Source organism: Coenobita brevimanus, chromosome 20, assembly GCF_032717465.1.
Source record: "Coenobita brevimanus isolate Jiangsu-jjx chromosome 20, ASM3271746v2, whole genome shotgun sequence".
In the NCBI taxonomy this organism is placed as follows: Eukaryota; Metazoa; Arthropoda; class Malacostraca; order Decapoda; family Coenobitidae; genus Coenobita; species Coenobita brevimanus.
In genome coordinates, this window is record NC_136973.1 from 3,349,230 (window position 1) to 3,371,602 (window position 22,373).

At 39.8% G+C, this 22,373-nt stretch overlaps 3 protein-coding genes across 6 annotated transcripts; 1 reads left to right on the forward strand and 2 right to left on the reverse strand.

The window, feature by feature from the left end:
- The first annotated feature begins 677 nt into the window (after positions 1-677).
- On the forward strand, positions 678-4,813 carry mRpS2 (mitochondrial ribosomal protein S2). Of its 2 annotated transcripts, none has more exons than XM_080266380.1 (4): positions 678-705; positions 3,066-3,164; positions 3,316-3,626; positions 4,089-4,813. In XM_080266380.1, exons 2-4 carry the CDS (start codon positions 3,077-3,079, stop codon positions 4,440-4,442), a joined length of 753 nt encoding a protein of 250 aa, XP_080122506.1. In that variant the 5' UTR covers positions 678-705; positions 3,066-3,076; the 3' UTR covers positions 4,443-4,813. The 2 variants fall into 2 exon arrangements, with proteins under 2 accessions (XP_080122506.1, XP_080122507.1); XM_080266381.1 differs by lacking the exon at positions 678-705 and adding an exon at positions 2,400-2,523.
- A 5,007-nt stretch (positions 4,814-9,820) lies between these two features.
- Positions 9,821-13,432, reverse strand: LOC145391887 (cytochrome b-c1 complex subunit 6, mitochondrial-like). Of its 3 annotated transcripts, none has more exons than XM_080266384.1 (4): positions 13,323-13,432; positions 12,147-12,167; positions 11,073-11,234; positions 9,821-10,223 (listed from the first exon to the last, which is right to left on the reverse strand). In XM_080266384.1, exons 1-4 carry the CDS (start codon positions 13,371-13,373, stop codon positions 10,191-10,193), a joined length of 267 nt encoding a protein of 88 aa, XP_080122510.1. In that variant the 5' UTR covers positions 13,374-13,432; the 3' UTR covers positions 9,821-10,190. The 3 variants fall into 3 exon arrangements, with proteins under 3 accessions (XP_080122510.1, XP_080122509.1, XP_080122508.1); XM_080266383.1 differs by having other exon boundaries at positions 12,147-12,170; XM_080266382.1 differs by lacking the exon at positions 12,147-12,167 and having other exon boundaries at positions 11,073-11,254; positions 13,319-13,432.
- A 2,198-nt stretch (positions 13,433-15,630) lies between these two features.
- On the reverse strand, positions 15,631-22,044 carry LOC145391969 (S-formylglutathione hydrolase). Its single transcript, XM_080266476.1, has 7 exons — positions 21,960-22,044; positions 20,897-20,979; positions 19,250-19,308; positions 18,445-18,573; positions 17,779-17,968; positions 17,094-17,316; positions 15,631-16,047 (listed from the first exon to the last, which is right to left on the reverse strand). Exons 2-7 carry the CDS (start codon positions 20,965-20,967, stop codon positions 15,865-15,867), a joined length of 855 nt encoding a protein of 284 aa, XP_080122602.1. The 5' UTR covers positions 20,968-20,979; positions 21,960-22,044; the 3' UTR covers positions 15,631-15,864.
- Positions 22,045-22,373: the final 329 nt, after the last annotated feature.

The window sequence follows — 22,373 nt, forward strand, 5'->3', positions numbered from 1 at the left end:
ATATAACTCTATTTGTTGAAGAAGGTATGTGGCAAGACCCACCACTTTCCTTTCTTGTACAATCACGCTATACCTTTACATCAATTAATATTTCGTTCATTCATATTCCTAGAATGTGCGAGCTGCAATATGTGGGGAGCGATAAATGCGGCAGCTCCAAAAGCAGCAGCGACGGCAACTCCGCTACTCTACATTGCCCCACTTACAAAATGAGAGGGGAAGAGTTGAGAAAGAGTGTATAAATACAGTGAAAAGACATGCCTTCAATCAAATGCTGATGAACCATTACTGTTAGCCATCAGCAAAGAAGTCACTAATACATAATATACCACCTGAAACAGACATAGATTTTATTCTTGTTTACATTTTAACGTTCCAAGCGCTTTTGCAATATATGGGAAAATGGTAAAATCCTGAATCCTCTAGATATTTCACTTATCCCATTATCAAGATTACCCAAAATCCTATTGTTTACATTATGAACTGCCAATATATAATCTTCCACTGGGAGCCACTCACTCAGCTTGCTAATATATTTTACACTTCATAGCGATTACCTTAGCTCAGCTATTTTAGGCGATAGAATAAACTATCATGCCACAAAAAGTGCAAACAATACACAGATAAAGCTACATTCACGATAACAAAAATAAGATGGTACGGCGGCCATGGCGGCGCTCTGCAGACGAATTTTTACTGGCCGAGGTAAGAATATTATTTTGGCTTTAATTTAGCCTTGTTTTAAAACGCTGCATTAAAGACGCAGTTGCTTTAGTTTCCGGTCAAATTAATAAAATAGTTTTATATTCCACAGGTCGTCTTGCCGAATAAATCGAGAAAAAACAAATTCCGTGATCGTGAGGAACAACGGGGTCTTTCATAACTTTTTTTTTTTTTAAATCGGACACACCCAAGCCACACAAGGATAAGACCTTTCTAGTGCTACTCAGTATATCTACTACAAAGAGGGATTTAAAATGGTTTTTCTGTACCTAATATGGCTGTTTTTGCTACCCACTGCCCTCCTTGAAGACCCAAGAACTTTGTTGAAGATCCATGTTGAGTTTATAGGAAAAGAAATTAATCCTTATATTCAAGATGCCCTCAGAGAGGCTGTATTCTATATCTCCAAATTACTGAGCCTTAGACATGTGCAAGCAGACACCAAGCTCATTTTCCCTAGAAATATCGTGTTTTGTTCAGCACGATACAAAAAATCACGATTGTGCAAGGAAACGAGCAGGAGCAGGACAAGGATCTTTTGTGGAAGTATTGAAATCCCTGCATCACATCTTGAAGAATACATGAAACCAAGACAACCCCATCAAGAAAACCAAAGGAAATCCGCACTGAAGAACCATGAAATTCATGATGGGACAAATTTCATACTGTACATCAGCCAGCAGAATACAAGCTTGTGCCCTGGTGTTGTAGCGTATTCCCAAATCTGCAGTACAGATCAAAAGTTAGTTGGAGGAGTGCGAAGTGGACGACCAGTGGTAGGAAATATTAACTTCTGTTCGTATGACGGAACTGTGGACCTTGCCTTGCGAAGAATTGTCGTACATGAGCTTATGCATTTGTTGGGCTTTAATTACAGAAGTATGTTGGAGTTTATAGAATGTGATGATGATTATTATGATGATTATAATGAAATGCAGTCTAGGATACAGTCAAAGGCTCATAGTACACAGCAATTTCCTGATACAGATGCACTGGAATCAAGATTCTGCTGGAAACAGAGAGGTGTGGTGAGAGTCAGTGACCAGGGTGAGCTGGTACTGAGATCATCGTATCTTGAGTTGGCTGAAAACTTGGAACCCTGTACTGAAGACAGATGTGGTTGCCAAGACTCAACCTCACTACCTTCACACAAGTCAAATACCACTTGTTGCAGAGCTGGTATTTCAGAAAGCTTCAGTGAAATGGTGGATAGTTCAGGGGGCATTGCACTGGCCAAGTCAGGGTCTGGTGTTCATTGGCCTAACAAATATTTTACTGGACCAATATCAATAATGGTGCCTGGAGACTTGACACATAGGCATGTAGTGGTTGATGTTCTCACTCTAGCTGTACTCAGAACATCAGGCTGGTATCACATCCACACCCACATCATTCCATGTTTGAACTGCTTCCTGAATAATGTATCCACACCACCACACTGTATTAGCAACCCTAGTGAAAATATAAATCTCATCACAAAAAAAATTTTTGTGACAGATAATGGAAGTGATATTATCATGGAGGAAACTATCAGTGGGAACAAGCATCAGCCAGATGGCAAAAATGCAAGTACCGGTAGCCAATGCGAACCACGTAACACATGTTCAATGAGTCATCGTAATACCTCACACCGTAACATGTATGATGATAAAAATGATACTGGTACCGGTACATCAGTAGCAACAGTAAATAAAGGGCAAAGAATGTTGCCAGTTTATGTCCAACAGTGGAAAAATGTTCTGGGCTGTTTGTTGATTTGTATCTTAAGAAGTCAGTCTCCAAGATCAATATTTTTTTGAGGTTAGTACAGAACCAGACTTGCCGTTCCTGTAACTGTACCATATATCGGTACATTCGTATACATGCTTTAGGGCAGTTATTAATCATTAGTGCTGTCCCCAAGGACTTACGCAAAATATCACATTATTTACCATCACAGACCTGTCCCTAAAGTTTTATACTGTACTCTATGTTTGGATAATTACACATATACTGATGAAGGGCCATTTTAATTTTTCTTTCACAGTCTGCATAGATATTTAGCTAAGTATCTGAGTGTTATATGCAGTGTATAACATCATCAGATCATCATTTATCATAATGTTACCATGTATTTTCCTGAAGGGTTGTAACTGTTGATATACAGTATTGCAGAGCTTGGAGATACCAGCCCAGCAAAATGATGGTGCATGTCTTCTTGCTGACCATTTTAAGCTAACAAAAAATAATTAAAAATTCAGTGATAGTACCATTATGAAATCTTCATTATTTAGCAGTGTAATGTGTTTGGGATACATGGCGTCTGGCAATGAATGATGAATGAATGTAATGTGTTTTTTCAGTATGCAGGGGGATGGGAGCATGGCAGCACTCACTCTTCCACTCCTCTAGCCCTCCCACTTCACAATCTTCTCAGTCTCAGCCTGCAGAATCTCCAACAGGTATGGAATGGTTTTTATTCTAGTTTAGTCTTGTATGAGTATAGTATTCATTGAATGCAAATACTGTACTGGAAAACAGTGCCACAGACTGAGATATAGGCAATGTATTGTCACCTTGATTCAGCTTATGCCTTTTTTTTTTTTTTTCCAGAGAGCAAACCAGATGTAAATGCTACAGCTTTTGATGCAGTTCTGAGTGATAGCTTGAGACACCCAGATTATTTTCAAGTGGCAGATTTATTCACTGTGGAAGATCTGTTCCGAGCAAGAGTTCACTTGGGCCACACAGAGGGTTGCCTGGACCCACACATGAATCAGTTTGTCTTTGGCTCACGGCTGGGTCAAGTCATCGTGGACCTAGACCAGACAGCAATGCATCTTCGTCAAGCACTCAACTTTGTGGCTCATATTGCCTTCCGAGGGGGAATTATACTCTTTGTGGGCCGTCTCCCTCAGCACCAGGTACGGCAGTTTGTTGATACCATTTGGCTTTCATCTGTTTCAGCTTTGTTGAATGGGCAGATTTTGAAGGCTTCATGCCTTTGAATTTATAATTTTTTTCATTGAAATACAGTAAGTATGGCTACTATCATTAATTACTTTTCCAGAATTCTTGTTCAGTAAAATTTCTGGCAGCAGATAGTATTAATAGTCATCATACTGAAGGATTTATTAATTGGCTCTAATTTCATTAGTTGAAGACTGTAGCCAAAATGGTCATCCTACTGAAAGGCACATGCAGTCTTCTTAGCAATTGCCTTTTCAGTACTCTATTTCCTGTATACCATAAAGATATTTTGCTCATCAGGCAGATACCCTGCACTTAACACATATAAAATGTTTAATAACATTTCAGAAAACCTTTTTGCTTTGCATATCACACATTACAGCATTATTGTAATCACTGCCTTTGCTCTTTTACAGTACTTGATAGAGAAGACAGCAATGGAGTGTGGCGAATATTCACATTGTCGGTGGTGGCAGGGCGGTGTACTCACCAATTCCACTGTCCAGTTTGGAAGCGTCACTCGTCTCCCTGATCTCATCATCCTACTACACACTATGTACAACACAGTGCTACAGCATTATGCCATTAGAGATGCTGCCAAGATGCTCATCCCTACTGTAGGTGTAGTGGATAGTAACTGCAACCCAAACTTGGTCACATACCCCATTCCTGGCAATGACGATTCTGCTGCTGCTGTTTCACTTTATTGTGCTCTGTTTAAGGCTGCCATCATTAGGGGGAAGAATAAGAGGAAAGAATTGCTGGGTTGAGTAGATTTAAGGGGAAATTTTATAAGAAGACCCTCAGTCCTCATTTATGCCACACAGGAATTAAATCAAACCTGCAAGATGTTGCATACATAAGGAACATAGGCAGGCAGTATCCTGGTTTGGTACTACGGGACTAAAAGAAGAATGCAGACTACAGCCACTAAATGAATAAAGCGTCTTCACTAGTTTTATACTTACCACCAGGTAGTGTAAAACTCATGAGTAATGGCTTGCTTTAAGTTGATATTTATATTGTAAAAAAATAAAGTTTAACTCCATTAGTGTGGTTCTTCAAGTGTATCCTCTACAATGTAAGGTATCAGACAGTTGTAACATACATAATTGACAAAACTGATTACATTAACTGTACGTACTAATTGATTCTGTGGTAAGTAGTGAATCATCATCATCATCATCATCATCCGGACCTCCTTTCCCACTTTAGGGTAGCGTGAGGAGTAGCAGTGTCCAGACAGCCCAAATTTGCCCAGTCCAATGGGCCACACTTCCATTCACTCACCATTCAAGCCCCTGGAATCCTGGCTCTATCTGATATGCCAAAAACATATCACCACAATCTGTAGCTTCACATAAACGTATCCGACAAAGTCAACCCGGATGCTGTCACGTTAAGGAGTGCCAAATCCCTGATCATGGACTTCTCCTCACAATAATCATCCAGCCAGCTCAATCTCTTGTCAGTCCCCTAGCCTCACTAACTTCCAACCCTCTCTTCCTCATGCACTCATCCAATATATACCTCCACCTTCTCCTTGGACTACCTCGCCTCCTTCCTCCTTCAAATTCACGCAGATATACCTTTTTCACCACTCTATTGTTATCCATTCTCTCCATGTGACCAAACCATTTCGGTACACTCTCTTTGGTTCTGGTGTCCACAGACTTCCTCATTCCACATCTTTCACAAATCACATTATTTCGTATCCTAGCCATTCTCTGTACTCCACATGCATTCCTCAGCAGTCCCATCTCCACTGCTCTCACTCTTGACTTTTCATTTTCATGCCACACCGTAGTCTCACATCCATACGTTAAAGCTGGCACTAACACTCCTTCACGTAAGCCTTGTGCAGCTGCAACACTCAAGCCTGTTTCTTATCAAGGCTTTCATTGCACCAGCTACTTTCCTTCCTTGTGTCACTCTACTTTCAACTTCTTTTGCACATTTTCCTCACTTTCCTATCACTCTACCAAGGTATTTGAACTCTCACCAATTCCAGTCTCTCTCCATTCACTGTAACATCACACTAGGAGTCAGCTTCTCTCTCGATTACCATCACTTTACTCTTTTCTACATTTACTCTCAAGGTATGTTGCTCACAGACATCAGCAAAACTCTGCACTAGTCTACCAAATTCTTGTCTGGTATTTGCAAGTAGCATTGCATCATCAGCATACAAATCTGAGATATTCCATCCATCACCACTCATTACCAATGCCATCCCCCTCTCCATTACTCATGTTTTTACTTCTCTCATCACCCCATCCATATATATATTGAACAACCATTCTTTTTAAAAATTTATTATACTACAACTGTAACTATATTGCAGCGTTAATTCCACTTCATCATAACTGTCAATACATTACTCTGCAACATCCTTCCATCTACACTTTTCTGATTCAAAATTGGGACTGAATGAAGAGGATGGAGAAAGTAAGAGGGATCACCAAATATGAATGAATAACAAAAATGAGGAAGGGGGTGGGATAGTTTATAGAAACAGAAGACTGGAATGGAAGGAAAGGGTAATAGGTCAGGAGGGGGATAGATCCAATTTGTTCAGGGGCAGAGGAAAGGTCACAACTATCGTTTTCGTTTTCGTTTTTAAAGGCTCCAACATGCTTGCATGTGTCGGCCTTGGTCACCTAATGGCGGCTCTCCACGCTGCACGATCCATTGCAGCCTCCCTGTTCAGTCCCTTAACCCTAAGGTCACACTTAATGACCTCGTCCCATGTCTTTCTCGGTCTACCCCTCACAACCCCACCCCCAATATTAACACTTCTCACCTTCCTCACCCAATTATCATCCCCCATCCTCTCCACATGTCCAAACCACCTCAATCTACCTCTCCTCATCACAACACCAATACACTCCAGTTCCATCCTACCTCTCAACTCTTCCATTGTAAACCCAACCCCTCCAGGCCTTGGACGCAGGGACGCACTGCACATCCACCTAATCATTGTCATTTCAGTACGTCTGAGCCGGCGAATGTCTTCCTCCTTCACTGCCCAGGTCTCACTACCATACAGCATTACACTCCTAACACATGCTGCATACAAAGACCCCTTAGCACGTAGGGAGAGCCCTCTCAATGTCAGGAGAGGCAAGAGCTCCCTGAACTTCTTCCAACCACTTCTCACCCTAGCCACAGAGCTAGCTCCAGCCCCACCTCCAGCACACAACATGTCTCCCAAATAACAAAACTCTTCCACACACTCAAGAGATTCACCAGCAAGTTCAATCCTTTCACGTCTGACGATCTCCACCTGCTCACCTCGGCACGCCGTACACATAAAATCAGCATTATCTCGCAGTCTACCTCTGATACCACTACATCTCTTATGCACCCATTTATCACACACACTGCACAAGATGGAATTACTCCCCACGCCCTTGTGGCAAACTGCACATGGCCACTCTCCCTCGTCTTTGACAGTACCGCCACCAACCCTAGATATCATCAATTTTGTTTTATCTGCATTTACCCTTAAACCCTTTTGCCCCATACCATCTCTCCACTTCCTAAACCTTTCCTCCGCCTCCCTTTCATTCTCTGCAATCAACACCAAATCATCAGCATACAACAACTCCCACGGGAGTCCGTTTCTAAAGTCACGTGAAAGGGCTTCAAGTACCATGATAAACAACACGGGACTCAAGACTGACCCCTGATGCACACCAACATTCACGGAAAACTCATCACTCAAATCTCCATTCACTCTCACCTGGGTGTGAGCACCCACATACATGGCCATAACCACCTTAACCAGCCACTCCTCCAAGCCAAGCTTTCTCATTGCCCACTTCACCACCTCTCTAGGGACTCTGTCAAAGGCCTTTTCCAAATCAACAAAAACAAAATAAAGATCCCTTCTCCTACCAACATATTTTTCCTGAAGCTGTCGAACAATGAATATGGCATCAGTGGTCCCCCTACCTGGCATGAACCCGAACTGCATCTCATCAATATTCACTCTTTCTCTAATCATACCTTCTAAAACTCTCTCCATTACCTTCATTATCTGATCTAAAAGCTTTATACCTCTATAATTTCCTCTTTCCAGGGCATCACCCTTCCCTTTATACACATTTACAATTACACTCTTCAGCCAATCATCTGGGACAACACACTCATATGATTGGCTGAAGAGTGTAATTGTAAATGTGTATAAAGGGAAGGGTGATGCCCTGGAAAGAGGAAATTATAGAGGTATAAAGCTATGAGGCAAGAAAGGCGGAATGAAGATTACTGATTGAAAATGAAGGACAGGGTAAAAGGAAATACTGTGAAAGATTTAACTGAGACAAATAAAAGTATGAAATCTAGTGGTTGAAGTGTGTGCTTTGATGGTATGGTCATAAAGAAAATGAACACGAATACAGTATATGAGTAAATCTGAACGTGGGATGAGGTATGGAAGGCCAAGATGATGTCAGGACATGGTCAATGCATGTATGAGGAAGCAAGGTAAGGTGTGAACAATGCTAGAGCATGACATATTGAAGCTAGAAGTGTAGTGTGGAGGGACAAAAGGAAAATTAATTCTGTATTTGGTCTGGAGGTTAATGCAATGGGATGACATTTTTTTTAGATGGCTAAGCCACATGAAATAACAATAGCTTAGGACACTCCTTACAGTAAAGTCCTTAATGGCAAAATAAGTTACATGATGGTAAACAACAAACTGCCATTTTTCTACCAATACTCAATGTGCTAAAATTGATAACTGGCATACATACAGCAGAATCGCAGTGCTATGATAAGTGAATGATTGTACAAGTGTCCATACGCACACTTCACAGTCCTTCCATTCCCACACTTATTGTTGCACTATAATGCTGCCACAAGTATGCCATATATCATAAGGGAGAAGGAAATACTCTGATACTACTATAACCTCTTCATGAGTTAATGACTAATGCTCCCTACCTACAAAGGTTTACCTGTGAGTGGTAATGGAATGGATGTACAGTACTGCCTACTCCACAGGACACCTGAACTCATAGCTTCTAACTTGTGTTCTTCACATCATACCTCTGGACCTCTCACCCTTCCCTAACAAGTAAGAGAAAATATTAAAATGATAGCTTTCTATATATATATATATATATATATATATATATACATTACACACACACACGCACACAAAATACCATGCTGTCTGCACAAACACCAAGTGAATCTTCAAAACTGGCAGCTACAGGTACTGCTCTAAACAAATGCCAAATACCAGCAGGATGGAAAACTGAAATAAGGTATTAAGAACTATAAATTGTGTACACAAAGTTCTTCCAAGCTGCAAAATACTTGACAGCTGACAAAAAATATCTGTTGAGACTCCAGTCCCATAGAATCAAGTGAGGGCAGTAACATCACACTTGTTTTGAATGAGTTGGTAGATCTGACAGCAGTTTACTGAAAGACCTGAATAATGTGTGGGTACCATTCATGTGGAAATAACCTAGCAAGTATAACTGGGGGTGGGGTGGGGGGGGGGGCACTTCAGGGTGTAATGCATGAAAGCTATGAATACCTGCTAGAGGAGATTTACTAAGTTTAACATGATGTGAAAAAATGGGGGAAAATGTTTTTCTTGCATGAGCCCTTCTCTTCACTCAAACCCCTTTCTTTAACTTTTAAGCTGGGTAATGCACGAGGAGGATTTAGACCTTGATACATATACAAGCACCATCTGATATGGAAGCAAGTAACCTGTACAAGTGGGAACCATGATCTCACGCATCAATTTCTCAGTCTTCTTAGTTTTCTAAACAACCCCTTCCTTCATGGAATAATTGAGTTTTTTTTTATTTTTTCTTTCTTTATTTTTTTTTAAATACATACTCAGGTGCAAGAGTTCATTATACATCTGATGCCCAGGGTTTAAGGGTTAATATGATTTCTTTCACATACACCTGTCTGACAGTCAAAGTAATGTAGGAAATTACATTTTTCCATGAACTCTGTCTTAAAAAATGTAAGGTGTTTGTTATTGTCTCCTGGATTCTTCACATATACCATGACACTGCACCACCAACTGATGAGTACTTTTTAATTTCTTACACACATCAACCACCAACCACTTTTGCTACGGTACTATGTCTGAATGATATACAAACACAGCTGGTTCATAACAACACTTTTCTTTAAATTTGGTACAGTACATGAAGACCCTACATGGTGTATGAAAAACATATACAGATATACAGGTTATGTAGGTTTTGAGTGGAAAAGGTCTCCTGTAAGTGATGATCCATTTAAGTTAAAGAAAAACACTGATAACCATTTCAAGGCCTTACAGGAGCATTTATATTTATATATACCCAGTAATTATATACATGAAATGCTAAAAAAAAAATTAATAACAATAATAATAATAATAATAATAATAATAATAAATAATACTGTAACACATCTGGTCCTACAATAAACCAACTTCTTTTTGAGTCAGATTTCAGTAAAACTTAAAACAGCAAATGTATATTTAACAATCATATTCACTTCAATTTACTGAAGAGTGATTTGGCGAGCTGAAAGAGAAAAAAATAAAATAATATTAAAATCAGCTTAACATATCATAGCTATTACCATGTATACATGAGACAGAACACAACTGAACATGAACTATTAACAGCATGCCCAGTGATATGGGCCACTTATTCACTCACCATTCAAATCCCTGAAAACCTGGCTCTTTAATGATAAATATTATTCAGTAAATTCATCAACTATGCAACATCACTTACAGACTGAAAATCATGGAATCTCAATCCTTCAACTGCTAAGGGTTTTCTTCAGTTACAACTGCTTAACAGCTGCATGACTGAAATACCTAAGGCAATATGAGCAGCCAAAAGATAAAAAGATAATCAGGTCTCCTAGAGTACTGTATGCTAGATTAATATGATATGTAACTGGACTGAAGGGTAATGTATCTCCTCCCTTCCCCCTCAATTTTCTAAAAAAAATTTGTTAAAACGTGAAAAAAACAAAAAAGAATAACATCAGTGATTAGAAAAGACACTGACTGGGAGCCACTTAAGCATTTTACCATAAAAACCAATCACTTCCTTTACAACCACAATGCAGCTACTGTACAGTACTTACAAACTCGGTGCAGCAAGCTTACATTATCTTATATTTCACCCCAAACTACTGAAAATAATAATTTCTGCATGTCACAATAATATCCTCATACTATTTTTACTTCAAATAATGTCCATATGAAACATTCAAAGAACATGCAAGGTGCTGGTAATATCAAGGTAAAATATGCATAGGCCTAATGTGTCGTCAAGGATGAGAAAGTCAGAAAATTATTAATTACTAAGTGTCAAAGCCCTCTTCCTTAATGACAAGAATTTACAGCCTAGACTTACACAATGATCAACACAGTGCAGGTAGTCAAAGAGCTCCTCTGAACAGGTTTCTTCTGTATTACTTCTGGAGTTGACCCGATCATTGCATGCATTAAGCTTCTCATTCAGTTCGGCACAATGATCCGACACCCCACACGCCTCTTTCACTGCATCCAAGGGGTCCTGAAGTTTCATATAATAAGCTTCAGTCACAGAATTAACATCATCCAAGCCTATACAGTATTACCCTCTTTAAAACTCTGCGGTGTCAAGGCCTGAGGATAAGCTACTATAGTTAATACCATTACAACAGTAGATGACCAGCCTTCTCTATTGTGAATGACTTACTCATAAGAAGAGAAAAACTGTCTGGTAGCAGCAACAGTACACTAAAAAGGATGTCATCTGATTACAAGAGGTTACCGGTACCAAAAATGCATGACATCAAATTTGGTGTGAACAAAACTATAAAATACTCTACTGCATATGTGATAGCCTATTATAGTGAGGTTTCTAAATAATGACACTGTAAATTATCAGGTTACATCATTAAATCATGTAAGATACAACAAGCTAATGCCTCTGAAGTTTGGTGTGGATTTCCATTTCTGTGTTTAATCATTATTGGGAAATGCCTATCATCATTACTGGTAAGCCAAATGGATAAGAATTCTAATAATTAATGTTAAGAATAATTTTGGATACTGTAATGGCAGACTAACAAAAACCAAAAAGCATTTAAAATGACCTATAAACGATAGCAGCACTGCAGAGTATTATACTGAACCAAAAAGGCAGCCACAAGGAACTCAGAAACAGTCTGAAGGTTACTGCTGATTGTCTGATACAGTCGATACTATGGGTGCGGTGAGTGATTGACCTGTGGTTCACAGTAACATTGACTGCTATCCCAACATTCTCCCACCAACCCTACCACTCCACTTTTACCCCATTGTGTTGGTCAATCATGGGCATCCATTCATTTGTACCACATGACTGAGTTAAGTGAACACCCTTTAGTATTATACTTTGTATTTATACTTATACCATGATACAGATTACAAAAGGTATCAACTGTAACACAAAATAACTTACCACAAGGTCCTCCTCCTCCTCCTCCTGAAAAGACCAATGAACTAAGGTTAAATTCAGTACTTTATGATTCAATATGGTACTAATACAGTACAGTAATGCATCAAAACTCAAAGGCCATAAATTTCACATCAAACAGGAATATACCATATATGATTCTTCCTTAAATCATTAACCAGTACTTAACTACCACTCTGTATAAGTTCAATGGCTTTAAAACTGACTTTCCTGAGCCTTCGACAAAACCCACCAGCATCTTTGGTAATGACAAAAAAAACATTATCTTTACTTCCATAGGTAAATCCATAACCATGGCATTTATGGAGTCCTCTGGCACTAAGTTGTACCCACTAATGTGAAAACTATACACCACATATGAATATTATCTGCAAAAATAACACCTCGGATACACAAACAATCACATACCGGTACAAATTCAACGACCAGACTATCTATCTATCCATAGCTAAATACTTGATACATACAAAAACAGTAGCTTAATATGAAAGTCTGGGTCAGTATCAAAAGGGGGGCCTCCAGATTTTCAGTACAGTTTATGATTCGTACACATGAATCGACAACCTATGCTTTATTCGTATCATTCTGAAAGGCTTTATAGCAGCAAACTTGCAAGGGCTAGATGTTTGTTTGACAGAGGTTCTTCATGCTAAACAAATGTAGGAAATATTCAGGAAAATTTGAATACTGATGTGTTATTTCATGTGCTCAGGTATCCTAACCATGTTCCTTGTCAAAAAGTACCTACCGTATATGGTAATCACTGTATTTTGTGTACATCATTTGTACATTGGCTTTCCATTATTCTTGCATCGTTTGCATTAATATCTGGTCATCCACATTTCTAATATTGGCCAAAACGGGAAAACTGGAATCTTTTCATCGCTGCCCACCAATGGATTGGTAGGCCTATTAATATATAGAACCCGTCGACCAGCCTTCCCAAATACAAACCCATTGGATTATAAATGTTTGGCTGTACTGTAACCTACTTCATGTACTTATAATACTCAAAAATCCACGCAATATCGTGCTGTGTTGTCCATAAACAGCTGACGTACCCAATGATGCAACTACGGCGACCGGTGGGCATTTTCATTCACCCTATCCTCTAGTTTAAACTCAGCTCCCAAGCCATTGAAATATAGTACCAATACTAACCTCTTCCTCCTCTGGGTCGTCATTGTACACCTCAATATCATCAATGGCCATGGTTACAGGGATTTTCGAGCCGTCTGCAATCTGTACTCTTTCTTCCCTCCTAGTTCGGTGGCTGTCCACAAGAGGGCTTTTAAGTTTTTATAATCTCGGTAAATATTATAATCTAATCAATTACCAATCATCATAATCCTCTAGCAAATATTTGTTTGAGCTCGTCTTTAGTATACAGTGTAATCTTTTACAAGCTTAACCGGTGATTGCTTGTCATCTGACCGACGATTCTGTTTTCATCCAGAATGGAGGCAAATTCAAAACTTAAAAGGCACCCTAATAGATGTGATCATTATTTTTGTTACAATACTCGCCTCAGAAGTCTTTATTATTACAGATCATCCATAAATAACACTCGCCTCAGAAGTCTTTATTATTACAGATCATCCATAAATAACACTCGCCTCAGAAGTCTTTATTATTACAGATCATCCATAAATATGCCACTGCATTCGGTAACATCTGCTCCACTGTTGTCGAGCGAAGCACTGATAATGACTAGTTACTGGTACTTCCACTGTAGACTTGAAAACCTTATTCATATTTGGTAGAGATGGAAGCACTAGATCGCCTTGGGCGAAAATTAGTCAAAAGAACCCCTAACTGATTAAGCTTCCTATCATCCTCTGGGTGATTGTTCGTACAACCGTATGATTTGTTTGCCTACCATTACTTTCCACACTGGGGGTGTTAGATAAAGCCTCCATTAACTCCTTTGCAAGGGGACTTCAATTTAATAAAATAGTCCACTATCAGCAAAATTAACTAAAGGAAAATAAACATATCACCCTACTGAAAGGGTTAAGGCTGCAGTGAACATGTAAAGCATAACTTTAAATGATACAACATAAGCTTGGACAATTTACATTATTGTTTACTATGTTTATGGTTTCAGTGGGAGGATTCTGCAGGTACTAATGCAGAGATGGATATTGACTGACTCCATCATGTCAAATAAGGAAACAGCAAAAACTACTGAAACCAAGTATAATGACCTTTGAAGCTTGTCAAACTTCTCAGCATGGTGCTTCATAACTGCCATGCTAAAAGTTGATTCATTTAGTCAAGAATTGTCTACCTATTTAAAGCCAGATGCTCACAAATTATCTCCATATTACCCTGTCCTTCACCATCCACCTGCCCTCTTTCCAACTCACACCCCCTCCCTCATATACTTCTCCATCCCATTCCTCTGTCTTATCTTCAGTCTCTCTCTTCCCCCCTTTCACCTCACTCCCATACTTCTCTACTTATCTCATTCTCCATTCTCTCCACATAGCTGATCAGCAAGAAATGCACGTGATCAGTTGGGTATGACGGACGGCAGAATAGGCACTAAGGTTATGAGAAAGGCTGGTTTGTCTAGTAGCATGGTGTATCTGTTAGGGCCCAAAAGACACCTTGGGGCCCTGAAGGCCTGTCCCTTCCATTGTTCAGACACCCTCGTTTAAAAAAATGCTAATACTGTACGATGACACTATTATATTTCTCATTTTGAAAGATGATTAACCTTATCAGACACAGATTATGTAGTACTGAGGAGTATTCACTACATATTTGTAAGCATGTGGCCTTCTCTCTGGTCCCTGAATGAGACCAGACCCTGGTGATTTGGTACCACACATCCCTCTCCCAGGCACTAGTATCTGTTAATAAATTTTGTCATAATAATGTACATGCAACTGCCTTTAATCCACTGAGAACATGGGATGCAATTAATTTTAGTTTTGCCATTTCATGGGGACATTATTTTCAACACAGACTTTTCAAGTGGATGGGTTAGATATAGCCTCAATCAACTGTTTCACTACAAGGCACTACCTAAATAGACTGAAATCATCTGGTAGCACCAAGTATACACAAAATATCAGTGCTGAGTCCTATCAAATGATGCTGGGAGTATTTGGATATACAATATTATTTGGCTGTGTACAATATAAAACCCCAACATTCTTTTGTATGCTGAGATACTTCCGGAAAGATGCAGTCAAACATGGGCGGGTTAATTCTGTTTTGTTCTGACAGTACACATAGCTAAGACACGTGCAAGTACAATGCTATTTGCCTACTCAGATTACTTTATTCTATGTACTCTCCTTTAACAGGCTATGCAGCCCACTTCAGGTTTTTAATACTGAGTGTGCAATTTTATCCAGTTTTACCATGCACATCAACTGGTCTAATAAAGCTGGCTCACTCTTCCCATAAGACATCATGCCTTTAAGGAATGGCTGAACAATTACTGCTATCTGGTCATCATCATCATCATCCAGACCTCCACTCCCACCCTAGGGCAGGATTTCACCCTAGCAGGGTTAGTCACAAAGAGTAATATACTGAAGGAATTATCTTTATTCAAAAATTATGGCTGGCTGAGGATAAAAATTACTTAATAAATTTTAATACTTTTCCATTTTGTTTTTTACCTGTACTTCTTAACTTCAACAGGTCCTCAATAATTTTCAAATGACTGAGCAGGAATTTAAAAAATCTACGCCTTAAGGAACTTTGCATGTTGATCAAAATGGTCTGCCATGTAAGTCGCCATGAAGTAGTAGGAATGATCATATCCCTCCTGCATCCTCATCACCACTGGCACTCCACCCTCGGCACATGCCCCGACCAGGTTGTCTGGAAGCAGCTGACCCTTCTCAAGAAAACTGTCAGCCTTGCCCTGGAGGGGAAAGAAAGAAATGAAAGAAAAAAAAAATCATTTGTCATTATCATCATCAACATCATCCTCACCTATTTTCCTAATTTCCTGACTGGGTGAAGAAGGGTCCAGAAACCAAGAAATTCTGATAAAGGGAGAACTATGCTGTTTTACTCTAACTTGACCCAAAATTGCCATCTCTCCATCTTGAATGCTGGGTTGTAACAGTAAATTACTACTAAAATATGATGCTACTTGCAAAGAAGTGCTATGAAAGGACATGGAGCTGTAGTACAGTATTTTTTTTGCCACTACCCTATGTGAAATGAGCTCCAAGGGGACGAAAATCTAGGCCAAGTTAGTGTAAAAGAAGTATAATCAACAACATGTCCAATTAAACAGGCCACATTTTCATTCACTCACCATTTATATTACACAGCTCAGTAGGAAACTAGATATGCCCTTCATAAGATTAAATGGTTTCAAAACGATGACCCAGAGACAAGACTAGCACTTATGTACAAGGTAAGGAATGTGGAATAAGAAATAACATTATGTGTAAAGACAGTACATGATTAGATTACAGAGCAACTGGTACAGTATTCAGTACAGCAAGCTTGTGGGTGAGTACAAATGAACTGCTAGGTGTGCATAAAACATACTGTAGTGCTGGTTCACTGAATCACTGGTTAGGGCAACAAATCAGATCACATGGCAATACTTAAAATGTGTTCACCATTAGTTAAATGAGTGGCTCACACCAATGTACCAAAACCACAAACTAAACCTAAACCTAGCCGCTGTTGTTGTTCAACACCAGTCTGTCTGTTCAAGCAGATCCCTTGCTCGCAACTAAACAACTGCCCCTATAAAGTTGTACCACAGGTTCCCTACAACACTGATGTTTTGTCTGCATCTTAGTGTGGCATGTACTACCAACAAGGTGCCACTTGCTGAAAATAATTTGCATACCATACCACAACTACCTACAACAAGGAGCTACTATTTACGGGTTCTTCAATTAACACTTACAATTATGGAACAATATGGTTCAATTCATTCCTCACCTGGTCAACAAAAATCTCCAGTGGTGGGCCATTGTACTTCTTTGCCAGCTCACATGCATCGTACTCCCGCCAAGCATCCTTATTGGCCTCCCCTAGGTACCCTGTAAAGGCCTTCACACCCCATGGACAGTTAATAGGGTTGCAAATTGGAGAAAAGGCCGACACAGACTTGTACATCCCAGGGTTCTTCAGCGCACAGATCAAGGCACCATGACCTCCCATACTGCAATGTAATTAACCACTTGTGAGTTTGGGGCTTCACTCTCATCTTAAATGTCAGGACCAACTGCCTAGCCCCGGGCTCCTACGCTCCTCATGGGGCAATGTAGGATTGGATGATTGATTGATGGATGGATGGATGGAGTTTGGGGCTACAAAGAAGTTCAAAATATCGACACTGATAATTTTCCCAATATTAGTGCCCGTCGCACTTAAAATAGAAGAACATTGTGTGAAAATAGCCTTGATGTAATCTCGAATACTGGCTGAACAATATCATGCTTTGATTTACATAATTTTTGTAACAGATTTTTATTTATAGCAAGAAGGTTCTAATTCCCTTCCAAGATGGGGTGGTCACAGAAAAATCAGATGTTTAGACCCCAATTAGTCCAATTTAAGGTCTTCCTGTACTATTACACAAAAATGAAATTCACAGCACTGTTCAAGAGGATCCCAAGCTTACCTGTGACCCATGATGGCAGCACGCTCATGATCAACTTTAAAGTTGGCAGCGATGACAGCTGGTAGTTCCTTGGTGATGTAGGAGTACATGCGGTAGTGGGTCTTCCATTTATCCTCAGTGGCATCAACATAGAACCCAGCGCCGGTACCAAAGTCCCAGTCGTCCTCCTCTCCTTCAATATTACAGCCCCCTGCACAAATGAGAATGCTAAGGCTCATCTGAATGTGAACCCAGTGGACTATAGGCTGAGGCTGCCCTTTCCTGCAATCTATCACACTTCATTCAGGGCAAAGAGAAAGGGTTGAGGGATTTCTAAATTTATGCAGGTACCACTGCGTGATGGTGTCCCTCCCGAGCACCATGAATATACATGGAGAAGGGAAAACCAGTACACTATAACCATAAATTCAATTCATTCTCCCTTCAAGTCTATGATGCATGAAGGCAAAAGTGGGACACATTTCTGTTTATGATTTTGGGATTAAAGCACAATATCACTCATTTCTGACTTCAAAATAACTTTATAATTAATTAGCGAGTTAATAATGAAATAACTATAACTGCATAAAATTGTCTGTTCATCAGCCAGAATAAAAGAAGAAAATACATTACCGGATTGTTGAAATTAGGTACGATTTTACAACTAAGCAGCACAAGACAACTTACTGGGGCTCGTGTCAGGTGCCACCACCAGGAAGCCGTGTTTGGCAGCAGGGCCCTGAGAATTGCCCTTTGTGATGAAGTTCTGTTCCGTGCACGTCAGCCCGGACAGCCAGTACACCACAGGCACATTTTCTGGGGAAGGATGGACGAAGTTAATTGCCCTTTATCTTATTCATCATCATTATTCTGCTTCTTCATGCCCTTCACCCCAAAGCCAAAACAATTTCCCAACACCAAACGCCCTCTGCTTCAACATAATACAGGCAAGTTTTCTTGTGATATTGTTATTTTTCTCTGTCCAGTGCTAACAGGAATATTTTACAAGACTACTGACCAATACAAGAAGCTGGAAAAAGAAAATGGTCAACAAATATAATGGCAACTGTACAATAATGGTAGGTGGTGGTGACCATCATCCACTCACTTGATGTGGGGCTGCCTACTTCTTCCTTAGCCTTTATCATTCTTTTTCTGTGCCTGCCCTCCTCTCTTCCTATTTCTCCCATCTTTCCTGTCCCTTCTTATTGCTTTTCCTTCCTTTACAGGTGGCTCTACATTAAGTGACATGCCTAATGGTTTCCTGTAAGCCATGAAACCATTTACAACGCTGGGTGGTAACCATAAACCAACCCATACATGTTCCCTATGTGTCAACAAGTGGGTTGGTGGAGGGTTAGTGCCCCTCCCCGTAAAACAAATAACTCAAAGTCAAATGGCCACCCCTTACGGGATTATGGCGTCTGGCAACAGATAGATAGATAAAACTGTACACTGCAAGGTTGTATTCTCCATAACATGTATACTGTACCTGTTTCAGCTTGTGGTGGGATGTACACTCCAAACTTCATCTTGCAACCCAACTCCTTACTGGAATATGAAAGAAAAAAGTACATTATCATTTGAGCTATGTCAAATTATTACTTGTACAATCCTCATTTAGGAACAAAACTACTTAGAAAACATCAACCTTTCAAATTACGACAGTAATATCTGAATGCCTCTTCATCCATTCCAACCTATACAACAACATTATGTTCATCATCTTCGTACAATCTTGTTATCTTAAATGGGTATCTACCAACTGCCACTTAGGGTAAATAATATGCTAAGATAAATAGGTCAGGTGGTGGCAACCATCATCCACTCACTTGATGTAGTGCTGTTTACTTCTTCCTTAGCCTTTATCATCCTTTTTCTGTGCCTGCCCTCCTCTCTTCTCATTTCTCCCATCTTTCCTGTCACTTCTTTTTGCTTTTCTTTCTTTTACAGAAGGCTTTACATTGAGTGACAAGCAAAATAGTTTCCTGTAAGCCAAGAAACCATTTACAACACTGGGTGCTAACCATATAACCAAACCATATGTGCTCCCTAAGTGTCAACAAGTGGGTCGGTTGAGGGTTAGTGCCCCTCTCCATAAAACAAATACCTCAAAGTCAAATGGCCACCCCTTACAGGATTATGGCATCTGGCAATAGATAGACAGACAGATAAATAGGTTCTTGGTGGACTACACTCTAACTTGGCAGTACAACCAAGCCCTCTCAGTTACCATCCACAACTCAGGATTTTTATAGTAAAAATGAACATAGTGTGCAGTACAAATTAACGTTCTACCAACAGAAACACTGCCTCAGCCGATTACATGTGACTGTTAGGAGTGCCTGTCAATCTGTTACCAAGCTGGCTGGCAGGAGTATGGTGACTACTGTAGTATGTTCCAATAACAGTGATGGATACCACTAGGTCCCATTCCTGAGACACCACAGGAGGCTTCTGAATCATCTTGCTTATGCTAAAAGAGATAAGCTAATTCTCTTTTCTTAAACATAACTACCAGACTACAGTTGCCCAGCCTCAAGCCTCTACACCTCAAGAGGGGCAACCTGGGATTAGCTGCTACTATTACAGCCTTAGGCTGGATCCAGACTAAATGCCTGCTGATGCAGGCAAGCTTTGCATCACTGTAGTTACTGAGTAACCCTGGGCTGTCTGGTTGAGCAGACCCATCAAATGCATGCAAGCAACTATCCCTGCAGGGCTGTCCTGTGCAGTGAACTGATATTCCCTTATGGTTGACAAAGCTTCATCACAGTGAGGTGTGGAGGTTTGGTTCCTGGATGGATGCTGCATTTGCATCTCTCCACCCAGGTAACAGGGACACCATATTTGGCTGCACATCACCCTGTCCCATGGTTGTTGGTTATAGTGATGCATAATTCTCACCCATGTCAACAAGGATTTGGTATCAATACACCCTTACTCTTCATAATGTAAAATAAGACGCCAGAGATAAAGGGGAAGTGGTACAGTGGTTGGCACATTCCAGTGGCATCTGAAAGAACAAGCATCTGATTCATGGATTAGTCAGACTCTTTGACAAGGCTTGTTCCCCCTTCTGTCCCTGTTCACCCAGCAGTCCAATTTAAATAATAAATAAAGGTAACACATTTCTTACCTCTCATGGGAGAACACCTTCTGCCATCCTCCAAATACTTTGTTTGAACTTTCCTCAGTGATAATCATCATTGCCCGAAAGTGCTGAAAGAAAAACAGCCGGTAAGATGAATGTATACGGTACTTCACAGGCATACTATATAAATGTACACACCATATAAAGTACTGCACAAGCTGGTGGCATGACTGGTTGAGTGCACAGGCTGAAGAGTGATGTGGCCTACATCCCGTACCACAATTCGATAATAGGCAGCTAGAGGTCTTCCTATTCTGTAAATGCTACCAGGGGTGTGGGTCAGTCTCCTAATTAACATTAAATGATCTGGACTAACAGCTGCCTACCCTTGGACCCCTATCCTTGAAAGTGGATAAACCCATGGAGAAGTAAGAGGGAGGATTTTTAAGTCGAAACTTCAATTGATACGGTACCTTTCTTGCTACTACCAATCTCTGCCTAACTCACCGAATCTAATGATGAATTCTTTAAACTACTCATAAAACTCCCCAACAATTTTACTCAGCTTGTGAAGAGACATCTTGTAATGATGGAGAAAATATTACTACAATCTATAAACTCTCTCCTACACTGAATAAAAACCCATGAAGGTTACAAAAATTAACGTCCAACAATGTCACCACAATGAAATAGTTAAAAAGAATGATTTCTCACAGTATATGGGTTAGGCTAACTAAATGGAACTTAGAACACTCCAATAAAATGTGAGGTCTGACGGCAGTCATATAACTTCAACAACTGATAGCCAGAGTACCGTAATGAAAGTAATCATTGTACTACCGGTTTGCAAATGCTGAAAGGCTGCGGGTAAATAATTAAAGCCGGATCAGAGTGAAAAACCACGTGGAATCATAATACCGAGGCACCGACACCTGTTTATTAACCAAAAATCTATAGCAGCATGTCATGTGCATCTCTGGTGATAAGCACTTGACCACTTACATAACAAAGTATGCAAATTAAGAATTAACAAATATCTACAACAACGTAAAAACATACAAAGGATCGCAAGTCATCAGCAGAATTCAATAAAATTTCAAATCAATACCGAAAATATCCAAGGGAAGATAAAAATGAAGAGATGCAATCCCGCCCTCACTGCTTCAGCCCGGCCAGCAACACAGGAGTTGCCAAGTTTTAAATCGCTAATACCGCTAAACTTGTAAACAGTAAACATGCAGCAAATATGTAAAAAAAAAATATTCAAAAGTACCGTCATCTCTAACTATGCACTGCTGAAAGCCATTACACACACGCTTGTACTGTTTCATGTTGTAGCATTGATAATAGATCACATTTGGAGAGAGAGAGAGAGAGAGAAATGGATTCATGGTAAACTGGTTGAGAGATGACAATTTTAGGCCAAGTAAGAGTGAAAAGACTATAGTTGGAGGAGAGGAAACCTGAAAATGGAAAAAAAATATAAAAGATGACTCATTTAGTAAAGATTTTAAGAAAAAAG